The sequence below is a fragment of the Balaenoptera musculus genome, chromosome 1, assembly GCF_009873245.2.
Source record: "Balaenoptera musculus isolate JJ_BM4_2016_0621 chromosome 1, mBalMus1.pri.v3, whole genome shotgun sequence".
In the NCBI taxonomy this organism is placed as follows: Eukaryota; Metazoa; Chordata; class Mammalia; order Artiodactyla; family Balaenopteridae; genus Balaenoptera; species Balaenoptera musculus.
The window spans coordinates 74647460-74673857 of record NC_045785.1 but is presented as its reverse complement, the minus strand read 5'-3'; the positions used below and the strand labels follow the sequence as shown (position 1 = coordinate 74673857).

The window sequence follows — 26398 nt, the reverse complement described above, 5'->3', positions numbered from 1 at the left end:
ATCATATAAAATGAGAACAGAAAAAAGGCCTTTGAATTTGGCCATTAGGAGATTTTTCATAACTAATCGATATTCGAGGTCTATTGGCTTATAATTCCATGTTTGTTTTTTGTTGTTGTTTTACTTTTTATTAGCAAAGTTTTCAAGCATATACACAAGTAGAGAGAATACCATGATAAACCTTCTTTATCCATCACCTGGCTTCCATAATCAACACATGACCAAACCTGTCTCATTTATACCCCTCATTTGATTCTTCCCAAACTTGGATTATTTTGAACCATATCTCAGCTATCACATCCTTTTACCTACAGATGCTTTGGTATGTATTTCTAGATCATCTATGTATTTTGATAGTCTTTCTCTTCTCTCTACTGTCAACTACTGTTTTTTTTTCTTGCTGTAATAGTGTTTGTTTTTCTCTTCTAATTTGCTTTCTTATTTTACACACAATTAATTGTCTAGGTGAGAATTTGAGGAAGGTTCAACTTGCACATATTCAAGAGATTTTTATTAGTTGAAATCCTTAAAGCTAACTGTTAGGATTGAGACTTTCCAAATAATTGAGCTTCCCAATCTCTGAACTCTGAATTATTGTATTTCATAGAATATTTAATATTATATTCTTAGATAACTAAAACTTTGATCCCAAGCATTTTAATTCTAAGAGGGAGCAAACCAAAGCACTTTTTCTTTCTCTTAAGTTTTAGCAAACCAGAAATAATGGTTACTTTTATTTTATAAAGGAAGAAGGCATATTATTTCTACTAAAAAATGGGTCATTTCTACAAAAAAGTAGAATTTTTCCCTTAATAATGTGTAAATAACAAAATCAGCAAAGGACTCATTTTATGAATTTATTAAAGAAAAATTTTATAAATAGCAATTCTCAGACAATTACACTCTATAACTAAATAAAAGGAGATTTTGTCTTGGTTGAAGCCTTGTCTTGGAGATAAAAATTATGTCAAATGTGTATAATTTAAAAAGATGAAGTGATGTGGTTTGAATTGATTATTTGTTATAAGAGAAGGTCCTTAGTTGGAAATTTGCAGCATATGCAGAAGGTATGACAATAGGTCAATGAAAGATTTATAGAAGCATTCTTTTCTAAAATTGAGAGTTTACATAATTTATGAATTGGGTATTTCTTGGCTTTATTCTTTGTATATTCCATTTCAGTAAAGCTGTTTTTCAGAAGAACCTAGAGCTGTTTTCTTTCTTGATAGAAAGCCAATGGAATGACTTAAGGTTTGTCTGAGAAATATCATTGGAATTGCAATAAAATATACACAAGGGCTCATCATGGCTCAAAATAAAGGGTATTGTTGATTTGGGGAACTGGCCAGTAATAGAGTTGCCTCATGTGTTTGTTCCATGTGAACTCACATTTCAAGTAAACTTTAAAATATAATTAACAGTTCAGTAGGTCTAAAAGAAGAGATATTAATGGAGTGAATGATAGAGTTTACTCACAGTTTAATGCATTCTTAGTAGCTGGTTTGTCTGGAATACAGAATGAAGTGCTCCAGACAAACCAGATTTTTTTCAATCAGGTGCAAAATTTAAGGTACAAAATCTATTCATAGTACAAGAGAAGAAATTAGAAAAGTCAACATTATTTATTTAGTGATTATTAGAGTTTTAGGCAGAGAGAACAGGGTGAATTTTGTGATTGAGAATTAATAAAATATAGGTACTTCAAACCAGCCTCTGAGAAGAAGTAGTTTTAGAGATGAGAATGACTTTTTTTTAGTGTGGTGATACGTATATCCCACCATGGGGATGAGTAGAATTTCTCTGTGTAGTTGGTCCTGTGCCTGAATGAGGGTGAGAGGCATATGGTTTCATAGTATCTAACTATTACAGGGCAGCTTAAGAGATGTAACTAGAACCAGTTCTTTATTTATCAATAATTGCCTGCTTCAAGTACATGATAAAAGATTTACTGTGTTGCATTAAATAAACTTCATCATAAATTCTCCCCAAGTCTTTTTTAAGTTGCTCCTGTAACATTAAAGATTGTCACCACAAATTTATTATCTTACAGTTTTTATGTCCCAAAGTGTTTGAAAGATGTTAAGTAGGCAATATGGCTTTAAGATGCTCCTGCCTATCACTAAGTTTTTGGGATAAGGCCATATAGCTAATTTCTAGATTGATGAGTAGTTATATCATATATGTTACAATGCACTATGAATACCTCCTCTCTGTTTCATTTTATAAAATCTTTTGATTATTTTTCCTGTGACGTTTGTCTGCTTATAGAAAAGCAACTATAATTTTTACTTCATTGAACACAATGTTCATTGAGCATACTTTAAGTGCTTAATATTTGTTATAATAATTCTCTCTTATTTGCCCTCAAATTATAGTGAAGTAAGTAATCTTGAACTTGGGTTAATTTAAAATTCCATTTATATTAATGGTTGTTTAGCATATTAATCATATAAAGGATAATGATATTTGACATATATGTTTCACTAAGGTATAAAGTTATCTTTTCTGGAGATCTTTTAGGTTTTGATTTAATATAATTGCATTATACGGCAAGTCTCAAGCTACCAGGGCATATTGAGTTTTATAAGAACTAACAAGTCTTGCTTTGTCAAGGAACAAATATGGAACCTTTAAAAAAAATTATGCCCTAAAGCGTTAGTAGTGTCTTTATTTGGCAGCTACAGAAAATTGCATTTTCACTTTCTAATTGTAACTCAATGCACTTTACACTGAATGTTGCAATTCATTGTAGGAAACTAATGATAGTAGTAAAGATCACATGATATAACTTAAGGAATGTGAATAAACAATTGTTGCATGCGTACTGTGTACAAAATGCTTTATCATTATCATCATTGTACGTCTAACATGTATTGATTATTATTATATGCCAAGCACTTTATATATGTTGTGTCTCTTTGTATACATCAAAGAAAAAGTTTGGGGCTTCCCTGGTGGCGCAGTGGTTGAGAATCCACCTGCCAATGTGGGGGAGGCGGGTTCGAGCCCTGGTCCAGGAAGATCCCACGTGCTGCAGAGCAGCTGGGCCTGTGCGCCGCAACTACTGAACCTGCACTCTAGAGCCCACGAGCCACAACTACTGAGCCCACGCGCCTAGAGCCCGTGCTCTGCAACAAGAGAAGCCACAGCAATGAGAAGCCCGTGCACCGCAACGAGGAGTAGCCCCCGCTTGCCACAACTAGAGAAAGCCTGTGCACAGCAACGAAGACCCAACGCAGCCAAAAATAAATAAATAAAATAAATAAATTTAAAAAAAAAAAAAGAAAAAGTTTGGTCAATATTCTCTTGGTTCCTTAGTGCTATTTCCAGGTTATTACCTTTTTACTACTGAGTAGGAACTTATGCTCAATGAAGGAATAAGGCTTTTTGGGGGCTCGTGGCACAGTCTTGCACCACCTCTGCCTTTCGAATTTAACATCACCTACAGAACTCTTGGGCATTCCCATTTATTCAGTGAAGACTTTGATACCTCGCCTATGGTTAGATTTCCAACTGGAGTCCTGCCATCATTCTGAATGATTTTAACATACAAATGACCAATCCAGAACACTCTTCTTATCTAACCTAGCTTTTATTGGGTATCAACTGATACCTTAAACTCTTTCTTGAAACATTCTTTCCTTGACTTCCTTGCAGCATATTTGCCTGTCTCACCCCCACCCCCATCCTGCCTCTTCTTACCACTCATACTCCTTTAGCCGTTCTTCCTACTGATGTTCTTCACAGCCTTCTCTTATCGCTAGGCCTTCTCATATCATGCTGGATGCTGCCCTGATAATCTCAGTCATTCCCAAGTTTCCAGTTATCCTCTTTAAGTTGATCATTCTCAGATCTGTGTCTCCAGCCATTTCTTTCCTGAGCCTCAGATTTTTATATCCAGTAGGCTTGACTGTCCCATAGATACCTTAAGCTTAATATGTTCAAAATGAAACTCCTCCCTATACCCTAAAACACGGTTTTCCTCCTTTTCCCCCTATTTCAAGTAATAACGCTGTTATTCACCTAGATGCTGAAGCCCCAGACCTAGGAAATATCCTTACACCTCCTTTTCCCTCAAAATGACAAATGTATTTTTGACCCAGTGGTCCTGTTTTGGGAATTCGTCCTACCAACATACCTGCATACATACAAAGTAATGATGTGCAGGTTATTCATTGTAGCATGTTTTGAAATAACAAAAGATTAGAAAGAACCTAAGTAGCTGTCTATTGCAGCTGACTAGATCAAATTATGGGACATCCATACATTGGAATACTGTGATGTGGCTGTAAAAATGTTTGAAGAAAATCTCTATGTACTGAAAATATGGCAAGGATATGATGTTAAATGAAAAAGCAAGAAACAGAACAGGACATATATGCTATCTTTTATGTAATAAAGGGGAACAAATAGTAATATATTATTTATATTTGCATAAGCAAATACTGGAAGGATGCATAAGAAACTAATGAACCATGGTCTATCAAATTTAAAAGATTTATTAGATGGGAAACTTCCTTTATGATCATGTTTAAATTCAAATTAAGCTCTCAAACTGAGTTCTCGGCTAAGCTGAGAGCATTTTCTAAATCAATATTGTCTCTATTAAGGTTTTTGGTGTCAGAATTGTCTTCTATTTTTCCTTGTGATCACATTCTAGCCTTTAGCTAGTATCTTACCTACCTTATATGTAACAACCATTAATTACTCTTTCCTGTTTCCTCTACTATAGGTATATCATCTCTTAGTTCATAACTACTTGTGGTGTGTTTGAAATTGACTTAACCTCATTTCTATTACAGTGACAAGTCTGATGTTTTCTGTTCTTGGCTTTTGGTTTCATTTGTTTGGTTTTAGGAATGAGTTTTTCCTTCCATAGTATAGGATTAGAGATTATCCATACTATCCAGTATGTATGTTTAAGCCATATCGTCTGTATTAAAGAGGAGATATATTTATATAGCTCACTTATTTGCAAGGGCTTATGAAAAGCCTAGAAATTAAAAATTCACATAATTGGAATAATTTACAATTAATATTAGTATGCCTTATTTTCTTTACATGCACTTAGAGGAGCTTTTTATAAGGGATTTACTGTGTGAACCAACCTAATATGTATGATAATTGGCTATTAGGTGTGTACATTATTAGCAGGGTCTCAAAACAAAAAGTCAATTAGTGAAGCAATTTCTAAGGATACAAATTGCTATTGTTTTGTTATAATACTTCTTTTTACATTGTTGCTTTTATTGTTTTCAGAATGTTAAAAGTTGGCTGTAATAATTCTTTGAAAAAAAATTCACCACAGTTTATTTCACTCTAAAGACTAATTGCCATCTGTCTCTGGTTTGTTTTCTGAAGGTGTTCTTAAGGATTATTTAAGAGAACTTCCTTCTCCTCTGATAACAAAGCAGCTTTATGAGGCTGTATTAGATGCAATGGCAAAAAATCCTTTGAAAATGTCATCAAATGGTTGTGAGAATGATCCAAGTGATTCTAAGTACACTGTTGACCTGCTGGATTGTCTGCCTGATGTTGAGAAGGTAAGCACAGTTGGTATGCATTGAAGGTAAGCACAATTGGTATGCATTGAAAGTAAGCACAATTGGTGTGCATTCTTTCTGAAAGCCAGCTAATGAATTGTATACTTAGCTCCAGAGCTACAAATACTTTTTTAGATATTTGACATTTGTAGCACTCATGAGTTTTAGCTCTGCCTTTGCGAAAGGCTACTTAAACAGCATAAATCTAGAAACTGCTTCTTAAACAGAATAAATCTAGAAAATAATTTTATCTTTTCTGTATATGATTTTAGCCTAGGCATGAATACTCCCTATAAGTTTTAAAAGAGTATTGTTATTGTTAAAATGATATATGTTTATTATAGAAAATTTAGGAAGATATAGAAAAGATGAATGGAAATTATAATTATCAATATCTAAAGGCAACAATAATTAACATTTTGGTGTAGTTCCTTTTAGTATTTTAAAAATATGGTACTTATTGGTGTACATGGCTTAGCCTCAAGACTTAAACAACCCTCACCACCACCATTTCCTTCCTCCTTGTCTCTTTCCATTTGCCCCCTCCCCACAATCTGAATCTTGGGACCAGTATCTTCAGATAATGCCTGCAGGAGAGATAGGATGACTGGGTCTGCAGAACTAGTTTTAGCCTAACTTTAGCTCTTGTTGCTTAGAACAAAAGGGAAAATAAGGGAAAGAAATGTGGCCAGGCTTATCCAGATGAGGCCGGCTTTGCCTATATTTCTTTCTTTTTAAAAAATATTTATTTATTTATTTATTTGGCTGTGCCGGGTCTTCGTTGCGGCATGTGGGATCTAGTTCCCCGACCAGGGATCGAACCCGGGACCCCTGCATTGGGAGCACGGAGTCTCAGCCACTGGACCACCAGGGAAGTCCCTATATTTCTTATCATATGAGAACAGAAAGTCAAAAGTGAGTGGGTAGAAATGTTTTAAGCCCAATACCTTCATTCACTAGTTTATTGTAGTCATCTGAATGGCCTGTACTCTGTCTGGTTAGATTAGCAATTACTGCTCTTTTGGATGGGGGAGGGGAGCAGCTACAAAGGTAGACAGAAGCAGAAGGGTGGGGTGTGGGGTAGAAATATCCCTTCACCAATATAAGGTAAAGTTATACATGTCATTTTACTTATAAGTGAAGATTTGAGTGTCAGGGAATGTAAATCACTTGCCCAAGAGTATATAGCTTTTTTGAGTGTTGTAGTCTGTCATATGAACTTAGGTCTTTCTGGCCTTAAAGTTCACGCTGTTAATATTCTTTCTAAAAAGGCTGCATAATATTCCATTGAGTAGATTTGACAATTTATCACCATTCTGTTTTGTGTAATATTTAGGGTTTGAACCTATTTGTATATATTTGTCCACAGATTTCTTTTCAGTTAGAATTACTTAGTTGGAATAGAATTTCAGAGTGGAATTGCTGATTTAAATAATGTGAACATTTTGAGGCTCTTAATACATTTTTCATATTACTTTTCAAAAGGGACACAACAATTACATTTTTTGGCTGATCTTATTTCGTAGACAAAAAAAAAAGATTTCTTATTTTAGGTTGTGTTTCTTGGCTTGCTATTGAGATTGAACCTAATGTATTTAACCAGTTGTATGTGTGTGTGTGTGTGTGTGTGTTAACTGTGTTAACCAATGTGTGACTGGTTTTGATTTCAAAATATCAGTCTAGTCTACTCTAGATCCATTTTTCCCCTCATTCCTTCCCTTCACAGCCAAACATTGAGCAAATGTTTATTCTGGCGGTTATCACTTCTTCACCACTCATTTACTACTCAGCATATTGTCATCTGGCTTCCTGCTCCATCTCTGTGGACCTGTTCTTGCCAAGGTTACTAATTACCTTCTAATCATCAAATCCAGTTGTCACTTTGACTCCAGAAATGTCATTTTGATTTTTTTCTTTCTTTAATAATTTTTAAAAATTACAAATTGGGCTTCCCTGGTGGCGCAGTGGTTGAGAATCTGCCTGCCAATGCAGGGGACACGGGTTCGAGCCCTGGTCTGGGAAGATCCCACATGCCACGGAGCAACTAGGCCCGTGAGCCACAACTACTGAGCCTGCGCGTCTGGAGCCTGTGCCCCGCAACGGGAGGGGCCGCGATGGTGAGAGGCCCGCGCACCGCGATGAAGAGTGGCCCCCGCTTGCCACAACTAGAGAAAGACCTCGCAGAGAAACGAAGACCCAACACAGCCAAAAATAAATAAATAAACAAAGTAAACAATGCCTAAAAAAAAAAAAAATTACAAATTATAGTTGGCACTTATTTCTTCAACACAATTATGAAGAAGAAATTACACACTTATTTTATTTGTTAAATGATTGATCATATGCTAGTATATCAAAAAACATCATTCCTTTCCATAACTGCTTAAACCTAAATAACCATTCTAACTTCTTGAATAGACTCCCCTTACTAGTTTTTTCAAGGATTAAAAAATATATTTCTCAATCAATTTTTTTTTCATTTCTAATTATACTATTCTTCCCTTTTCCATGGTTTGTCTACTTAAAATATTTATTAACTAAGAAGCACATTGGCCTTTTTCCTACTCTGGATCACAATAGAACCTGGCCATGGTTGGCTCCCTAGATTTTAGGACGTTGGTCCCTACTTACGACTACAGGATTTATCTGAACTTAAAAATGAACATTCTCACCCTAATCCCCTTTCCATTGCAGCCTTTGCTGTTATCTTTATAGAGGAGGGAAGAGAGGAAAAAGTTGATGGTATATTTTCCCAGGGACTCCAGCTGAAATTTGGAATGCATTCATGATCACTTTATAGAATGTATATTTTAACCATTTAATGAATCAGATTATGTCGTTGAAACCTAAGGGTCCTGTGTAACATTTCTGTAAGAAACTATGTTTCAAGTTCCAAACATCCAACTTACAAGCAAATCTTTCAAACAACCTTTTAAAAAGTGACAGTATGCCCATCTATATTTTCTGCTATAAATTGTGTTCTTGAATTTGTCCCCGTGTGACTGTATTAAGTGAAATTTAATTTAATTCAATTTAGGCAACCCTAATGATGTTGTTGGATCATTTGAAATTGGTGGCTTCTTATCGTGACGTGAATAAGATGACTTGCCAGAATTTGGCTGTGTGCTTTGGACCCGTATTATTAAGTCAGAGGCAAGAGACTTCCACCCATAACAACAGAGTCTTCACTGATTCAGAAGAACTTGCAAGTGCTTTGGATTTTAAAAAACATATTGAAGTTCTTCATTACTTACTTCAACTCTGGCCAGGTAAATGATTCTATGGAAATATTTTTCTCTTTCAATGATAGGGTGTTTGAATTAGCTAATCATTAAATATGCCCATGTATGATTGAAGAAAATCTTTTCTAGATTTTGCTTTTTAAAATAGTTATGAATTGATACCTGCCCTTTAGATTTCTCCATTTAAATTTTCTGCTTTTGCTGATACTATTGTAGACATAGAGATCAATGTATACATTTTGGATTTGGTCAGCTCTGGATTTGAATCCTGGTTGTGTCACTTATTAGCAGTCTGACCTTGGACAAGTTCTTTAACATCATAGAGCCTCAGTATCATCTTTTGTCATGTGGATTAGTAATATGTTTATAGAATTTATAGGAGGATTAAATAAAGAATTACGTGTGTAAGGTGCTCAGCACAGCTCTTAGCACATAATAGGTACTCAGTAAGATATTAATTTCTTTACCCTTCTCGTTTTTATTTCAGCTGATATAAAGCAGAATTCATTTTTCTCCTTAAATCAGTTCTTCCTCCTGATGTCTATACTGTATTCATGGTCATTCTTCAAGTAATCCAGGCTTGAGTTGACGGTTATCTGCAATCTTTCCATCTTTCTTATCCATCCCCATTCTACTCAATAACGAAAGGCTGACAGTTATTTTTCTAATACATCTCTTATGTAGTTTCAGAGCTAAAAGGAATATGTATTTAGTTAGATGTTTTATAAAGGGTCCTGTATTTAGGTTCCAAAAATTTCTTACATGGTAGTAGCCCCTGCTTCCCTCCCCTACCGTGCATAGTACCAAGTGTGAAAGTACTTAGAGGCTTAGTGTAGTGCACAGTGGTAGAAGTGCTTGGGCCCTGGAGTCAGGTTTAGATTCAGATCCGACTGTGGCGCTCACCAGCAGTGTGGACTCTGGCAAACACTTTAGTTTTCCTAGGCCTCAGTTTGCTTCTCTATAAATAGTGCCTACCTCAGGGTTTTTGTGAAGATTGAGATAAAGCATCTAAGGAAATGAGCAGAGAGTTTAGCATAAAGTTAGCCCTCAGTAAATGTGCTTTGTTACTCTTTTATTAATGTATATGGGAAGAATAGACCAAAGTACAAAGGAATGCTTGATTTAGTCTTTTAAAAAATCTAATTAATTTTAAAAAATGAATTAAAAATTAAGCTAATAAAAATTTTCAACTTTTAAATTTGTAGAGTTAACATTTTTGCTTTCTTTTAAACACAGGCTTAAAAAATCATTTCTAATTTATATTTTACCTGAGTTAGTATGTGTTATTTATTATTTAAAAGTCCTGAATGTAGATGCTCTGGTTAATTGGTCTGATTTCTGCACTTGGTGCCCAACATAAGAAATCACTCAGGTTCAAGTTTTAAATGTGTGTTGCTTAGCTTTTCCTAGAACTGCTTTAATTTTAATAAACATGAGGAATTGGGAAAGGAGCCATCTTATCATTCTAATCACAAATGAAAATTTGTTTGCCTGGAGATACTAAGTTTACTATCAGTACCTGAGTTCTTTATCATTAATTCTGTATCAGTGGTTAATGTCATTTCATTATTTTGTAATAGTCATCTTAGTCTTGGGTTTAGGAGCAAAAACTTAACTTATATTGTATGTTATAGAAAAAAGCCAGGTTCAGATTTGAGATTCACTGTACAGTATTTCAATGACAACTTTAAGCAACTGTCTCCTAATGTACAGTACCTTATTCCAAAGGTTTGTGTGATTGGATTTAAAAATAACTGCCCCATCATCTATAACCTGTTACTTTTCTTTAGTTATAATACCTCAAACAAAGGACAGAACAGGGCAGGAAGATAAGAGGAAACAGCAGTTAGTTTTGCCCTCTAACATCACTTGCTTTTGGATTCAAGAAGAGGCAGAAATCAAGTAGATATAGTGCACTTACTGAGCCTGAGAAAATTGATGGTGACGTAGAGAATGGGCCACACCATATTAACTTGGTGAATGCTCATCTCTATGCATTCAGTAGAAGGTTTTAGCTCCCTTGCTATCTGTATCCTACTTATTTTTCTTTTGGGAACTTCCCCTACTCCAGAGGTAAAAAGAATTGGTTCCACCCTTTCCTGCCCACCTGCCTTTTTACTTCCTTAACTTTTTATTTTGTTTTGTGTTATTTTGGGCAAGAATATAATTTGCTTTGAGCTTTCTACTTGAAAAATCTGTCTTCAAAGTGATCAGTTAGAACCCTGGCATATTGGTACTGGAAGGTAAAAGTCAGCCTGCCAATTGCTTTTCAGATTGTCTTCTGCCAAAGTCCTAAATTCTTTAGAAGCAGCCTTGAGGCCAGATTGGCAACCGGTGAGGGAGCAAAATGGAAACATATTTCCCTTTTGACCAAAACAGTCTTCTTTTCATCTTTCCTATGTACTGGGTTTTTACAAAGTAGTTGCTTTTTAAAAATAGGGTTGCTGTTTTAAGAGTATTGGAAATTAATGATAGGCTACCCTTTCACTTTATAGATGGGGAAATAGCTTTAGAGAGTGTGTAACTCTTAGACCAGCTGTTTGGTGTATCACATTTTTTATGATGAATAGATTTGGGATAGGGCTTTCTTTTTTTTTTTTCTTTTGGAAAAGCTATCAATTTTCCCTAGTTCTTTTTGTTTCATTTTTCTCACTAGACTAAGCTTCATGAGGTCAGGGACTATATTTTGCTTACCCTTATATTTCCAGGTCCTAACAGAATACTTGGCACTAACTAGACACCCAATATATTGTGTTAAATAAGGTAATTATACTATAGATAAAAAGGTAATAAAGTGGTGACTAAAAATATAAATCTATTGGAAGAAAACAAGATAAGAAAATTAAGTTTCTTAGTAATTATCATTATGTTTGGAAAAATTTTCAGCAAATTTATAGACTGCATGTTCATTTTATCCTGTTGAAGGTGAGTAGTCAACAGTGCTAGGAAAACCAGAACTTTTCTTTTGGGGTTAAAATTAGCCATTTTATCTACTTATTTAATAGGAAACCATTTCACCATCAGTAGTTTAAAAAGCTAGTAAAGTTGATTTTGTAAAAATTGAAATTTTAGTCTAAAAGATATAAAATATTATAATTGGTTTCTTAAATATTGTCCAAGAAAATATACAAAAATAATGTTTGGATAAGAACTTGGTTAAACAACTTTAAGCACCTGACAGTAAAATGAATGTGGGTTTTGCAGGTGAATGTCAGAAAATGCAGACAAAATAAGACAAGCTTAAAACAGAATCAAAAATGTTTTGCTTTGGTTGGATCACAAACCAGATGACCTCAGTGTTAGCAGAGTACTGTAATGGGTTGGCAAAAACAATAGCCATGACACTTAAGCACTAAGAAGAACAGGAAAAGCACAGAAAATGAAGGGAGGAAAGCAAGGAGATTTAGAGGAGATAAGCAGTTTCAACAGAAGAAGGACTATGAATAATTAAACAGTGGAAAAATTCAGATATCAATTCTGCAATTACATCAGTTAATGGCATAGGACATTCTATATTAATATTGTTATTAAATATCAAGGTAAAGTAATTATCAGACCTTTATTTTCTAGAAAGTTTTAGATCAAGAGCTTTTAGCTGTCATAATGATCTGTAATAACCATCATAAAAATGCAGATAAACAAAAATGTTAAAGACATACCTATACAAAGTTATCAAGTATTTTAATAAAATAAGTTAAAAAAATTATGCAATCTCTGAAAATGTTATAAAATCACTGTATGTCTGGAAAACTAGAACCATATACGTGTTTATATTATTCTTCAATTATTTTATACAGTAGGAAACAAGTATTTATTAGATGTTGGAGAGTGTAAGGTTGGTGTGTTATCACTGATTATATGTTCCCTTTATCTTAGTGAAGGGAAGTATGAATGGAGAGGTACTTATTAATGGAGAATAAACAAGCAGAAAGAGAAAGGTATTATGGACAGTTTTTAATAGCCATGCCTCAACATTTAAATTAAGTCCATTCGACAAGTGTTTTGTTCAATACACACAAAAGAGTAAGCTGTAAAGCCTTGGTTTGTTGTGAAATAAATAATGTGTGTCTCCATGGTAATATATTTGGCCAGTGCAATGCATACTAATAGAAGAAATTAGTCTTAATATGAGGAATGTTATTTGAGATTGTTAGATTCCTAACCAGAATGGGAAAATAAAATATATGTACTATTTTCAGGCAATAGATGAAGACTCTTAGTAGCTAATGCTGTATAATCAAGCTCAGGTAACAAGTGGACAAGTCTAGATTTCGTTCATTTTATCAAAGTGAAATTTGGGCTGCTTAAAGTAAAGTAAATTATGACACTGCTGCTAATAGAATTGCAAAAAAACACAAAGGTTAGAACTTTTAGAGTGAGCACTTTAGATGCCTTGGCCTCATTTAGATGTTTGCAGATGAAGGAACTTTTGTTTCATTTGTACTCCAACATGCCTTGCCTGCTTTTTGCTGTAGCTTTTAATTTAGAAGAAGCTACCAGCTTAGCTACTGTTTGAATTACATCTAGATAATAATTAACTTGCACAGAAAGTTAATCAACATTGGAAATTTATTTTGGGATGTTGTGATATAGCATGAATTAGCACCACTGAATATTCTACTGGCTTCTGTCCCTAATCTTGATTATGTCTGATGATAGAAAAAATAATTATGGAATGCTTTGTTTTGGTAGTGTGCATGTGTTTGTTTTAATGCATGTTTGTAGTTGATTATTAAATGGCTTATATTTAGCTCTGTGTTTTTAAATTGGATTCAGTTGGATTACTGTCGCTAAAGCAAATTTATTGTTTGTTTCTAGTGCAACGTTTAACTATCAAAGAATCAGCAAACAATTTGTTCCCAGAGCACAAGTCTTCTCTAAATTATTTGAGGCGGAAGAAAGAACGACCTTACCTGTTAAATTTGAGTGGTACTGATTCATCAAGAGTACTTAGGCCAAGGCAAACCAGGTTAGACAGTCCACTAAGTAATCGTTATGCAGGAGACTGGAGCAGCTGTGGAGAAAACTACTTTTTAAATATGAAAGAAAATTTAAATGATGTGGATTATGACGATGTGCCTTCAGAAGACAGAGAAAATGGAGAAAACTGTAGCAAAATGTATGAATCAGATATCATGATTGAACAGCCAACTCCCACATCCAAAGAGTGCGCATTTCAGACATATTTGACAATGCAGGCTATTGAGTCTAGGGACCGAAAAGTCAATCTCAAAGATCTACAAGAAAGTATTGATACTTTGATTGGAAATCTGGAGCGTGAACTCAACAAAAACAAGCTTAATATGAGTGTTTGAGGTTGAGAGTTTTTTTTTTTTAATAATGTCTTAAGTTTCACATCAATCTTTGTCACTTTCTTGTATCTCTCACAGTGATGTTTTAATTTTTTACTCTTGAAAGCTTCAGTTACTTTCTAACAGGTTCATGTGATTCAATTAAAAACACCATTCATTAACATAATTTTTACTTATTTCATTAGAAAATTTTTCTTGAGGTAAAAAGATAACCTGGACTTCTTATGGATATTTGTTTAAATCTTGCCAATTCTGTGGATATAACCTTAAAATGCACTTCTAAGATTCACATAAGTTATTAGCCCCTCAAGATTTTTGTACTTTATAGGAACTGCTTTTCTGAAACAGATGTTCCTTCTAGAAGAATGCTGTGGCTGCTTAATCTGATTTGCAGTATGAGTCCGTGCACACTGCAACATCATTCAATCACATTTCATTTGCAATGCAAATGCTGCTATAAGAAAACCTTTTTATAAATAAAAGTAAAATTATACAAATAGTAATGTATTCTGTATTAACATTCAGTAATTATTTAAACATAAAATTAAATATTTTTATAATCCCGAAAATATGTATATATTTATAAGTGCATATATATATAGGTATTAGAATGAGGGGAGGGATTGGCTGCAGAATCACATGTATCTTTAAAATATATGTCATGAGGCCAAAATCGTTAGCTTAAAAATGTCCTTTTCAGGGAAAGAACATTTAAGTTAAAGGAGGAGTCGCATAGAAACTCTTGAACCAAAACACTAGAAACATCTAAATATAGAAAAAATAGACTTTCCTTTTGTGATTCATAGAAAGTCACAATATCCCCAGTGAGAAGTCATCCTTTAAATTGAAATTTTCTAACTTTTTAAGGGATTAAGTTTTGAGATTTCTGCACTGGTGACTTAAATTTAAAATTCTTCACCTAATCTATGTGTTTTTATCTACTGCTTTTTAAAACAAATTAATTATACTTAGAACATATTTATTTGTAATAGTACATATATAACTTTGACTTTATAATTACCTTCATTTGTTTCTAAAGAAATCTTGCCAGCATACTACATGTTATTGATTTTTAAAAATTAACTTATTTTGGCTAATTATATCTTCAAGATAGTCATTATAGCAATCACAACAGTGTTTGAAAATGTAAATTTAGAAGTTTTTTTATTAAATCGGAATGTATTTTTTTAAACTTTTATACCTACAGAATGTGTAATTTAAAATTATTAATAAAATTTGAGTTATCAACTTAAAGATGTAGCAGCCATTAAAAAAACTGATTCCTTGATGTTTTTCTAAATATTAAAGTATTTAACTATTTCTATGCAATATACATTGATAAGTGGAACACCTTGTTATTTAATTTGAAAATTTACTTGTTAAAAAACCAGATAAATAACTATTTTTATATGAAATTTTCATTTTTAAAGCTTTGTATAACAATTCAGAAGAATCCCAAAAGAATATGTGACAGATATATATATATTGAGTAAACAGTCAGTAGAAATGTACCTAAATATTTTGTAAGAAGACTGTCTCAGTCTTCTTCCTTTTGTTTGCTATATCACATATATTGTATGAATTACTCAGTTGTTCCAGAAATGTAAAAGCTTTATTAAAATATATAACCTTGGTGTCATGCTATTAATTATTATAATGATTTTTAAGGGTCATTTATTTTAAAGTCATTCTTTTAAAGCGAACATGTTAAAGTATTGGACCATCATATATTATCCATAAATATATGTAATAACTTTTTTTTGTCCAAAATTGAGTTTTCCAGAATCTGCAGTACTTTAAGGGCCACACTTATTTTGTTACGTTATTTTGAATGGGAATAGTTTTAAAGTTAATCTCTGCCATCTTAAGTAGAAAATACTAAACATTTGTTGTGTAAATCACTGTCATAATAAACCTCTTATTTTTTTTATTTTTTAAATTAATTAATTAATTAATTTATTTATTTTTGGCTGTGTTGGGTCTTCATTGTTGTGCACGGCTTCTCATTGTAGTGGCTTCTCTTGTTTCAGAGCACGGGCTCTAGGCACGTGGGCTTCAGTAGTTGTGGCACGTGGGCTCAGTAGTTGTGGCTTGTGGGCTCTAGAGCTCAGGCTCAGTAGTTGTGGCGCATGGGCTTAGTTTCTCCGCAGCGTGTGGGATCTTCCCGGGCCTGGGCTGGAACCTGTGTCCCCTGCACTGGCAGGCGGATTCTTAACCACTGCACCACCAGGGAAGCCCAATAAACCTCTTTTATTGACTCTGCTGTATTCAGAAGTGCTCAATAGGTATATGCCTTTATTTAATATGGCCTTTTACTTCAAATCTATTTTGAGCTTCTGTACCTGCTTTTTATAATCTCCTGGGATCTTCCTGCATTGTTAGACAGTCAACTCTCATTCCCGACTAAGCCTGCCAGCCCTAATGGTTTTTAGGATTAAAAACAATTTTAGTTTTAGTGCATGTACCTGAACAAAAATTTTAAACAATTCAGGTAGATGGAAAATTAAAAGTGTTCCTCTGTGACATCCACATCAATCCCACTTCGCAGAGGAAACAACCACTTTTTTCTTTAGGTAGCTTCCTCTATCACTCTAGGTTTACTGCTGCTGTTTCTTGATTTGTCATTTAAGCGATATCTGTTGGTTGTCCATTATGAGTGGTAAGCAATTTATCTCACTCCATTCCTCCTCCCCATTTACTTTTTAGTTTTTGTTTTGGTTTATAACTTTAATTGTTATTCCTTGATCCATCAGTTTTAAACAGTATCTCTTGACTCCATACCACTGTGGAAATGACCAACCCTGTACTTACTTTCCAAATCATTACTGCCCTTTACCTTCAACTTCTGTAAGTTATACTATTAGTTTATATAATCAATCATTAATAGATGTGTATTGTTTTGGGGAACTATACTTGACGTATGTTTTTCCTTTATATATTGATGCTAAAAACTATAAATCAATAACTAGCAGTTGTGCTAGATTGTGCAGAAATATTCATGGGTAAACCAGGTGATTCTACAATATCTCTAATCTTATATTCTTAAGTCTATATACTGATTTAAGCAGAATACAAACTAAAGGTCAAATGGATTATTTTATCTTATAGCCATCAATTTCTCCAAATCATACTGTGTGTTACTTGCTTCATAATTGGGTCATGGCTTTTGAAAATTTTAATTTTTCCTGGCGTAAGAAATTACCTTTTTTTTTGGACAGAAGAAAAATACTTCCTTTACTATAATACTTGCTTTATCATTGAATTACCAGATTTGTTCAGAGTGCTTTTAGCTCTCATCCTGAAGTGTATTATTGCCTTTATTTTTCTTTGACGGAAGAAAAATATTTTCTTTACTATAAACCCTGAGATCATTTTAAGCTTCTTAATCAGCTTTATCACACTTGGGCAAAGTGATTTTTAGCTGTTATCTTGGGATGTATTTTCTTTGCACTCCTATGTGCTACTTTTTTTGTTTCCTGTTCTTTCTTGTGACTTTTTTTTTTCTTTTGGCCTTGCCGCGTGGCATGCGGGATCTTAGTTCCCCGACCAGGGATCGAACCTGTGCCCCCTGCCGTGGAAGCGTGTATTCTTACCCACTGGACCTCCAGGGAAGTCCCTCCTATTCTTTCTTGTTTTCATTTTTTTTGTTTTTTTGATTTGTTTGCTGAAGTATATTTATAAGTACCCCCCACACACACACCAACCTCCCAAAACAGGGCGCATGGGAGATAAACTTTGAATCCTTACCTGTCTGACAAGGCCTTTATTTCTTCCCCATACTTCACTTTGATTGGACTTGCAGTTCTAGGTTCAGACTCATTTACCTTTAAAACTTTGAAGACATCTCTCTATTATCTTCTAGCCTCCAGCTTTGCAGTAATCCAGGCAAGAAAGAAGGTGATTCAGACCAGGGAGGAGACAATAGAAGTGATTGTATTTTCAATACTTTTTGAAGTAGGAGCCAAAGAAACCCGCCAGTGGGCTGCGAGAGAAAGGAGTAAGACCTGAGCAACTGAAGGATGGAGTCGCTATCAAATGGGACTGAGATGACTCTACTGTATTTTTTTAAATGAGCTCCTTGTAATGGATGTTGCTATTATTAATACAGTGGTTATCGAAATGCCTTATAAAGTCCTGTTAACTATAAGTAATAATGCTTCTGTACCTGGTGATGATGCCCATAGAGTCACTTCAAGAATAAAAAAGCAAGAAGACTTCATATATATCTAAGCAAAGTCCCACATCATAACTGTCTTTGGATATTTTCAGATTGTGTAGCTTTATATTAGGGATCCTAAAGAAACAGGTGTGGGAGTGATACGGTTCCTGGAAAGAATTTAGTTCCAAAACCACAGAATGACTTTGAGGCTTAGGATTTTATAATTTAGAAACATCAGTTTTTAGCTACTTGGATAGTGATAAAGTTGTAGTATCTTTAATAATCAATAACAAGTCCTAATTTGAATCTTGCTGACCTGAGGAATCTGGTACAAAGAGGAATGCCCTTTTCTCTTTTCCCTGTCCAGTGTTCACTTTGAATTCAGTAAGGCTCATACATGATTAAACATTGAAGTGCTATCATTCCCGATTCAAAGTCTGTGACAGAAACATCAGATTGTGCCCCAGCTTCCAGGAGTCAGAGAGCAATTAGTCAGCATCGTTTCTCTGAAACTTACACAAAGGTAAATTCTATGAAAATAAAAAAGAGATTTAGATGCTGAGTAGCTGAGCAGTGACAAATGTCCACAACAGTTCCCTAGGCTTCATCTCGCCCTGTTGCCCAAAACGTGGAGTCTTTCTCTTACCCCTCATACACAACCTGCCAGCGGTTCTGCCTACGGTATCTCCTGAAACTCTGCACTTAAGTTTGTCACTACTAACACCCTAGTCCAAGCCACCATCATCTCTCAATAGCTTCCTATTTCATCTCTTTGCTGTCACTCTCCGCTCTCCACACCCACAATCCATTCCATCCATTGAAGCTAAAGTAATCTTTAAAAAAGATAAACCACATCCTTTCCTGGGCTTTTCCCCTTGCTCTCTGTGCTTCAGCAATACTGCAGACCTCATTTCTGTCTTAGGATCTTTGCTCTTGCCATTCCCAGTGTCTGGAAAGCTCCTTATCTAGATCTTACTTGGGTGGCTTTTTTGTCATCTCACATCTCTGCTTAAATGTCAACCCAATCAGTAACTGCTTTGAGAATTGGGGGAGGAAGAAGATGGAGATTTCTGTTTCTTGTAACAAGTACAAAATAGTTATGCTATTAAATGATTAAACTATAGACATTTATAACTTTGGAAAATGTTTCCTGCCTTATTTTTATCAAGATGTGTATCAATATCTGAAATTACCTTGTTTATTTGATTATTATCTGTGTCCACCCTTCTTGAATGTAATTTCTGTGGTGGCGGGGACCTTGTACAGCTAGTTCATTGTCATAGGCCTAGGACTTTTAACATAGAAGATGTTCAGTTAATTATTCATAAATGAATGAATAAAAAGGGATTCTTAGAGAATGCTTTTCTTTTTTATAAAATTTATTTTATTTATTTATTTTTGTCTGTGTTTGGTCTTTGTTGCTGCAAGCAGGCTTTCTCTAGTTGTGGCGAGCACAGGCTGCTCTTTGTTGCGGTGCAAGGGCTTCTCATTGTGGTGGCTTCTCTTGTTGCGGATCACAGGCTGTAGGCTCACGGGCTTCAATAGTTGTGGCTCACGGGCTTAGTTGTTCTGCAGCATGTAGGATCTTCCCAGACCAGGGCTTGAACCCGTGTCCCCTGCATTGGCAGGCAGATTCTTAACCACTGCGCCACCAGGGAAGCCCCGAGAATGCTTATCTTTTGTCAGGAAAAGACGAAGGACTATGTGATGCAATGTCTCTGTAATATTTCAAATATTCACTCCTGAGCAATAAATCATTTGTGGTTAAGAAGGTAATGCCTTCTCTCTCTTTCTTTCTTCCTTTCTTCCTTCCTTCCTCTTTCTTTCTCTCTCTTTCTTTGTTTCTTTTTCTTTCTTTCGTCTCTCTCTCTCTTTTTAAAATAATTTATGTTTCTTTTGGAACTAGAGTGGCATTGGGAAAATTAGTGACTTAAAATGTTAGTGGATTGGTAATTTGGGGTAATTTTTTGTAGTAATTTTTTGCTACAGAGCTCAGTAGAACCAATTATTTAACGTGTGAAAAAGTACATCTCACCATAAGAAAGGAAGGTTTCTAAGAAAGCTTTTGTAAAAATGCATCATTTATTTCTTTACAGAAATCGTGATGAAAAATATCCTCTTAATTTTTGTGCACTTATTACTAGATCTAGAAAAACCTATTCTTCATTTTATTAAAAAATATTTTCATAAAGTTGAATGAACCCTATAAATATTTAGAATTCCTTTTTTTTAATTAGAGAGAATAGCAGAGACCACTGTGGGAGCCAGGCACTACATTTAATGTTTTTATTTTTCTCAAACAAGTGTTTGTTTTAACTAAGTGAAAAAATGCCTAAATATTGCCTCTGAGTTGGGTTAACCTAATCCTTATTTGTTTGATAAGGCCATTGGCATGCTTTTAAGTCAGTTGAGTTAATCTTTCTTTTTTGGCTTAATGGAAGTATTATGTAGTGAAAACTTGGTGTTGGCCTCAATATTCTACATATTTCTTTGACTGGAAATTCTACTCTTCAAAACAAACTCTTCCAAGGAGAGTTTAAAATTCCAACTTTAGAAAAGTACAATGGGTATTAAATCAAGAAAAGGGAAAGTTCTTTGCATTCAGGATGTTTATGTGAAAGTGATGGGCCTGCAGCTCACATTTTTTCACAGCAACAAGATACTGAACAGTGACCCCTTGTTCCTGACCTTTGTTCAAGAAAAGGGATCTCTCTGCATCTCTTCTTGCCTGACTTTCCCCCCTGTCGCCAGTGTAAAGCCCACATTTTAACCTAAAAGCAAGTTTGAATCATTAGGTAAGTGAAAACAGCTTGTCTAAACCTGGTAGATGAGAAATGTCAGAGCATAAAGTGCCATCTGTCCTAGGTTATGAATCTGTGTTTGATCTGTACATGATGTCAAAAGTCACCTGTAAAGTCAATCAATCTGTACATAAAAGAAGGCATGTTAATGTCTTTTTCCATCAACATTTTATTATGAACATTTAAAGTATAAAGAAAAGTTAAAAATTATACAGTGAACGCTCACATATCTATCATCTAGAGTCTATAATTGTAAGCATTTTGATGTATTTGCTTGACCAAGTATCCATGTATCCACCATTATCTCTCTTAATTTTTGGTACATTTTAAAGTAAGTCACAGAATTCCTGTACATGTCGCCATGTGTCATTTTGGACACCACAAAAAACTGAATCGGAGATCAACTTTGTGTGATTATAATTAACCTCTAAAAGAGTCATGGAATATGTGAATTCACCACAAATCCTAGGTTTCATCATCGTTAGAGAGATCAATTTCTATGAAAATCCTCTAAAAAAGTAATACGTATTTTGGATATTTTGTGTTCCTTTCCACATTGCTTTTAGCTATCCCAGACTTCCATCATTCACAGACAACCTCTACAATTTCTGCCATATTCAAGTACCATGTGTAATATTATTTTCTAATTTTCTCTAAATTTTTTTCAATTAAATTTATTATTAAAGTAAAACTTCATATTGCTACCATAAATGGAAAACCAGTATCATTTGTCATAAACAAGTTAACTACATATATTTTTTCAATACACTAAAACAAATTCATAATGTACACCTTGGCATGCATACCACACTTAGGGCAATACTGAATTATAGTCTCTGTTCTATCCAATTTTCCTACCACAAATATTGGGACACGAGAAAAGTCAAAGCTGCATTGGAAGTTGGACACACAGATGACACCAGGCTGTTCTCTTTTTGAGGGACAAAAGCACCACATGCAGATTTGCCCGAATCTCACCTTGAGCTGGCAATGGAGAGAGGTGAAGGGTTTCCTAGCAGGGCTAGGAAGGATCTGTCTGCAGCCTGTCTGACATATGTCCCAAGCAGGGTCCATTCTTCATGAGCCCTGTGCTGTCAACCCCAGTGGTCCGACAGTCCCCGCACCAGCAGGAACAGAGCCAAAGCCCAATCCTTGCAGCCTGAGTTCCTACTTTGGGAACTTCTCAGCACTGTGGCCCTGACCACATTTTCCATTTTGTTTCCTCTTACACTTTTGGCCCTCTCCTGCCAGCACATCTTCCTCTCAACTACCTCTGCTAACATAGGTGAGGTAGGAGACTGACAACACGCCTATCTTTCCCTCCTGAAATTAGAGCCAAGCAGATTCACTACTGATAAAGGTAAGCTGGAGAATGTGACTTGGGTCTACGGTGAACTGGGCTTCTTTCTACATCCCTGTGATCTGATTGTCCCCACCAGTCACTGGCAGCATTGGTTAAAATCAAGCCTCCCCTGGCAGCAGTAGAGCCTGTCAGAGATATAAAAACAAGTGCATATTCCCGACAGGCTGGCTCTGAGCATGAGGGAACAGAGAACCACCCAGCCAAGCAGGCTCAAGTCCTGCTCCACTCCTCACTCAGATAAGTCCATCTTCTTGTGACTTGGGGAAGAGTAAATGAGGGGCAGAGAGAAGCTGAAGAGTTCCTCCCATACTCTTTCCCCTTGAGAGGTGGGGCAGTTCCCTCCCTTTTACGGAAACAGGAGAAGAACAGGATGTTATCGCCCAACAATTACCTCCTATTGCTTCTTCCTCTAGTGACCAAATGTCACAGGATGAACTTGGGGACCCTTGGTCAAATGGAGCAGGAAATAGAAACGCCAAACTGCATGTTGGCAGCCAAAAACAACATGTAAAGATTTTCCAGGTAATCGCGAGGAAATTGCTGCCATTCGGCACCCTGGTTAATCTGCACAGTGGCCAAAATTCGGCATATTCTCGCCTCTCTTGATCAGTCCTTTTCTCCTCAAGGCCCTGAGGCCGTGTGCTAGCTCTGGAGCCTCGAGCCCCAGGGGCCCAAGCAGTCTTGCCCTTCCCCCCTGTGCCCAAAAGAATCTGGCCCCCCCCTCCTCCTCTGCCTCCAGGGAAAAGTCACCTTCCATCTGGTCCTACAGGCTCACCTGGAAGTATGCAGTCTCCTGGACTGAGTAAAACACTAGGGTGTTGATGACAGGGTTTAATCTGTACTTTATCTTAAAATGACAGCGGGGAATTCCCTGGTGGTCCGGTGGTTAGAACTTGGCACTTTCACTGCTGAGGGCAAGGGTTCAATCCCTGGTCAGGGAACTAAGATCCTGCAAACCATGGGGGTGCAGCCAAAAAAAAAAAAAAAAAGACACAACTGACTGTAAAATGAGAGCTTACTAAGCCCCTTTTTAAAGAATATGTATAAGAAAATATCAGAGGAACTCTTTTAGTTTCTCTCAGTTCTTTCTGTTGACTGTGGGCTCCCTTGCTGCTGCTGTTACCCTTCCAATGTCATGTTCACTTCTGGAAGATTGTCAGCTTTTGTATGAGCCTTCTCCCTTTCCCATATCTACTTACATCCTCAGCCATCACAGAACAGTACTTAAGCCGTTATCAGCTCTATCCTTAATACATTTATATAGGGCCCAAGTCACAAAGGGCTTGGGCTTCTAGCAAATCACATAATGGAAATTTTATGAAAGTCAGAATTGCATATGTAAATTAACATATGAAGGCCTAGGCTAGCCCAAACAACATTGAAAAAAAGAACAATGTTGGAGAACCAATACTACCTGATTTTAAGATGACTTATAAAGTGATAGTAATCAAGACAGTATGGTATTGGCATCAGGATAGATGAATAAATCCATGAAACATAATAGAGAGTTCAGAAACAGACTCATACGTATATGGACGACAGATTTTTGGCAAAGGCAATCCAGGGGAGAAAGGATAGGTTTTTCAACAAGTGTTGTTGAAACAATTGGATATTCATATGCAAAAAAAAAATCCCACCTTCAATAATATATCTTATACCATATATAAAAAATCAGCTAGAAAAGTATCATATATCTAAATGTAAAGCCTAAAAGTATAAAACTTCTAGAAAAAAATCTTGGGTTATGCAAAAATTTCTCAGGTCACCAAAAACATGATCCATTAAAAAAAACAAATTGCTCAACTGAAATTCATCAAAATTGAAAACTTCTGCCCTTTGAAAAACACTGTTAGAATGATAAGATAAACCAGAGTGGGAGTAAATGTTTGCATGTTTTTGGTAAAGGACTTGTATACAGAAAACTCCCAAACCTGAATAGTAAAAGAAAAGAATGAGCAAACTATGTGAACAAACATTTCATGAAAGAAGATATGTGGACGGAAAACAAACACATGAAAATAAGCTCAACAGCATTAGTCATTAGGGAAATGCAAATTAAAACTACAGTAAGATACCACTACATCCTAATTAGAATGGCTAATTTTAAAAGACTGACCACACTGGTGAGAATGTACAGGAACTAGAACTCCCATCACTGCCGGTGGCAGTGTAAAATTGTTTGGAAACGTTTGGCAATATCTTAAAAAGTTGTATCTATCCACACCATATGATCCAGACATTCTACTCCTGGATATTTATCTAAGAGAAAAAAAAAGCATATGTCCATAAAAAGGCTTGGACAAGAATGATTGTAGGAGAATAATTTGTAATGAACCCAAAGAGGAAACAACCAATCCAAATGTTCATCAAACAAATTGTGGTATATCCATATAATGGAATACAATTCAACAATGAAAAGTAATGAACTATTGATACACACAACACAGATGAATCTCAAAAGTGAAAGAATAAGACAAAATAAGTAGATACCATACAATTCCATTTATATAAAATTCTAGAAAAATACAAGTTAACCTACAGTAATAGAAATAGCAGATCATCAATTACCTGGGAACTGAGGGGAAGATGCTAGAGGGAGCTATTAAAAAGGAGCATGAGGAAACTTTTGGGCTGATGGATATGTTTATTTCTTGATTTGGGTGATAATTTCATGTGTGTATACATACGTCAAAACCTAACCAGTTGTATATTTTAAATATATACAGTGTGTTTCATGTAAATTATACCTTAGTAACACTGTTAAAAGTGTGTACGTGGGTATATTTGTGTATTGTACATATGAGATTCAAGTAGCACAATAGTCTGAGATTCATAGCATAATATGGCCTGTGAGAGCAGGAACTCCGGAGCCAGTCTTGGTTTGTGTCTCATACATCTTGGAACAGCAACGTGATTTTTCTATGTCTCAGTTTTCTTGACTGTAAAATGGGAATGGTACCCACTACCTCACAGAATCGTTGAGGGAATTAAAATATATTAAAGCATTTAGGGGCTTCCCGGGTGGCGCAGTGGTTGGGAGTCTGCCTGCCAATGCAGGTGACACAGGTTCGAGCCCTGGTCCGGGGGGATCCCACATGCCGTGGAGCAACTAAGCCCATGCGCCACAGCTGCTAAGGCCTTTGCGCCTGGAGCCCGTGCTCCGCAACAAGAGAGGCCACGGCGATGAGGGGCCTGCGCGCAGCAGCAAGGACCCAACGTAGCCATAAATAAATAAATAATAATAAATAAAAAAATAAAAATAAAGTGTACAATTCAATGGTGTTTATTTAACAAAAAAGCATTTAGGAGCGTTTAGTAAGGGTTCATGAGATGTTAGCTATCAGTATTAGTAGGGTGGCATCAATTAACAGTTTTCAGCAGTAAAGACAACCACTGTCTAATCATAAAGGCCCGTTATAAAATACTCAAGTGATACAGACCTCTTAAAAAATGTCCCTTTGCTTCAAAAAATCTTGAGTGACGGGTATAATGGATTCAAGGAGATTAGCCATGTAGCCATTAATGAAGATTCGCTGTCTTCATTAAAGCGGAATGCTCACCCACTTCTCCTCGTCTCCTGTTCCACCCCTGAGAAAGATTTGGGATGGGGAGATGTCCCTGGATTATCCAGATGGGCCCTAAATCTGATCACAAGTGTCCTTATAAAAGGCCAAGGGAGGTCTGACCACAGAAGAGGCGAAGGGCAGTGAAGGTGGAAGCAGAGACGAGTGACGAGCTGTGAAGGAGGGATGCCAGGAGGAGGAGGAGCAAGGAGCAGGGTCTCCACTGCCTCCAGAAGAAAGCTGTCCTGCGAGACCCAGTTCGGACTTCTGGCCTCTAGAACTGTAAAAGAACAAATTTCTATTGCCCTAAGCTGCTAAGTTTGTGCTAATTTGTTAGGAAACTAACACAGAAGTTTACTTCGCAGTCTTTTGCGATTAATTTCTGCTATTTTTAAAAATTTGTTACTTGTTTTGG

The 26398-nt window shown here is 35.7% G+C and overlaps 1 protein-coding gene across 7 annotated transcripts in view; it reads left to right on the top strand.

The window, feature by feature from the left end:
• The window catches only part of SYDE2 (synapse defective Rho GTPase homolog 2), a 40561-nt gene extending 20983 nt beyond the window's left edge, over positions 1-19578 (top strand). For 3 of the 7 annotated variants that reach the window (XM_036872714.1, XM_036872722.1, XM_036872676.1), the window contains 3 exons: positions 5362-5543; positions 8581-8812; positions 13604-15943. In XM_036872714.1, coding sequence (XP_036728609.1) covers positions 5362-5543; positions 8581-8812; positions 13604-14100 — 911 coding nt within the window. In that variant the 3' untranslated portion in view covers positions 14101-15943. Of the gene's footprint in view, positions 1-134; positions 323-5361; positions 5544-7269; positions 7462-8580; positions 8813-12984; positions 13033-13603; positions 15944-17959 lie in introns of those variants that run through there. The other 4 variants (XM_036872693.1, XM_036872685.1, XR_005022347.1 and 1 more) reach the window with 4 other exon arrangements.
• Positions 19579-26398: the final 6820 nt, after the last annotated feature.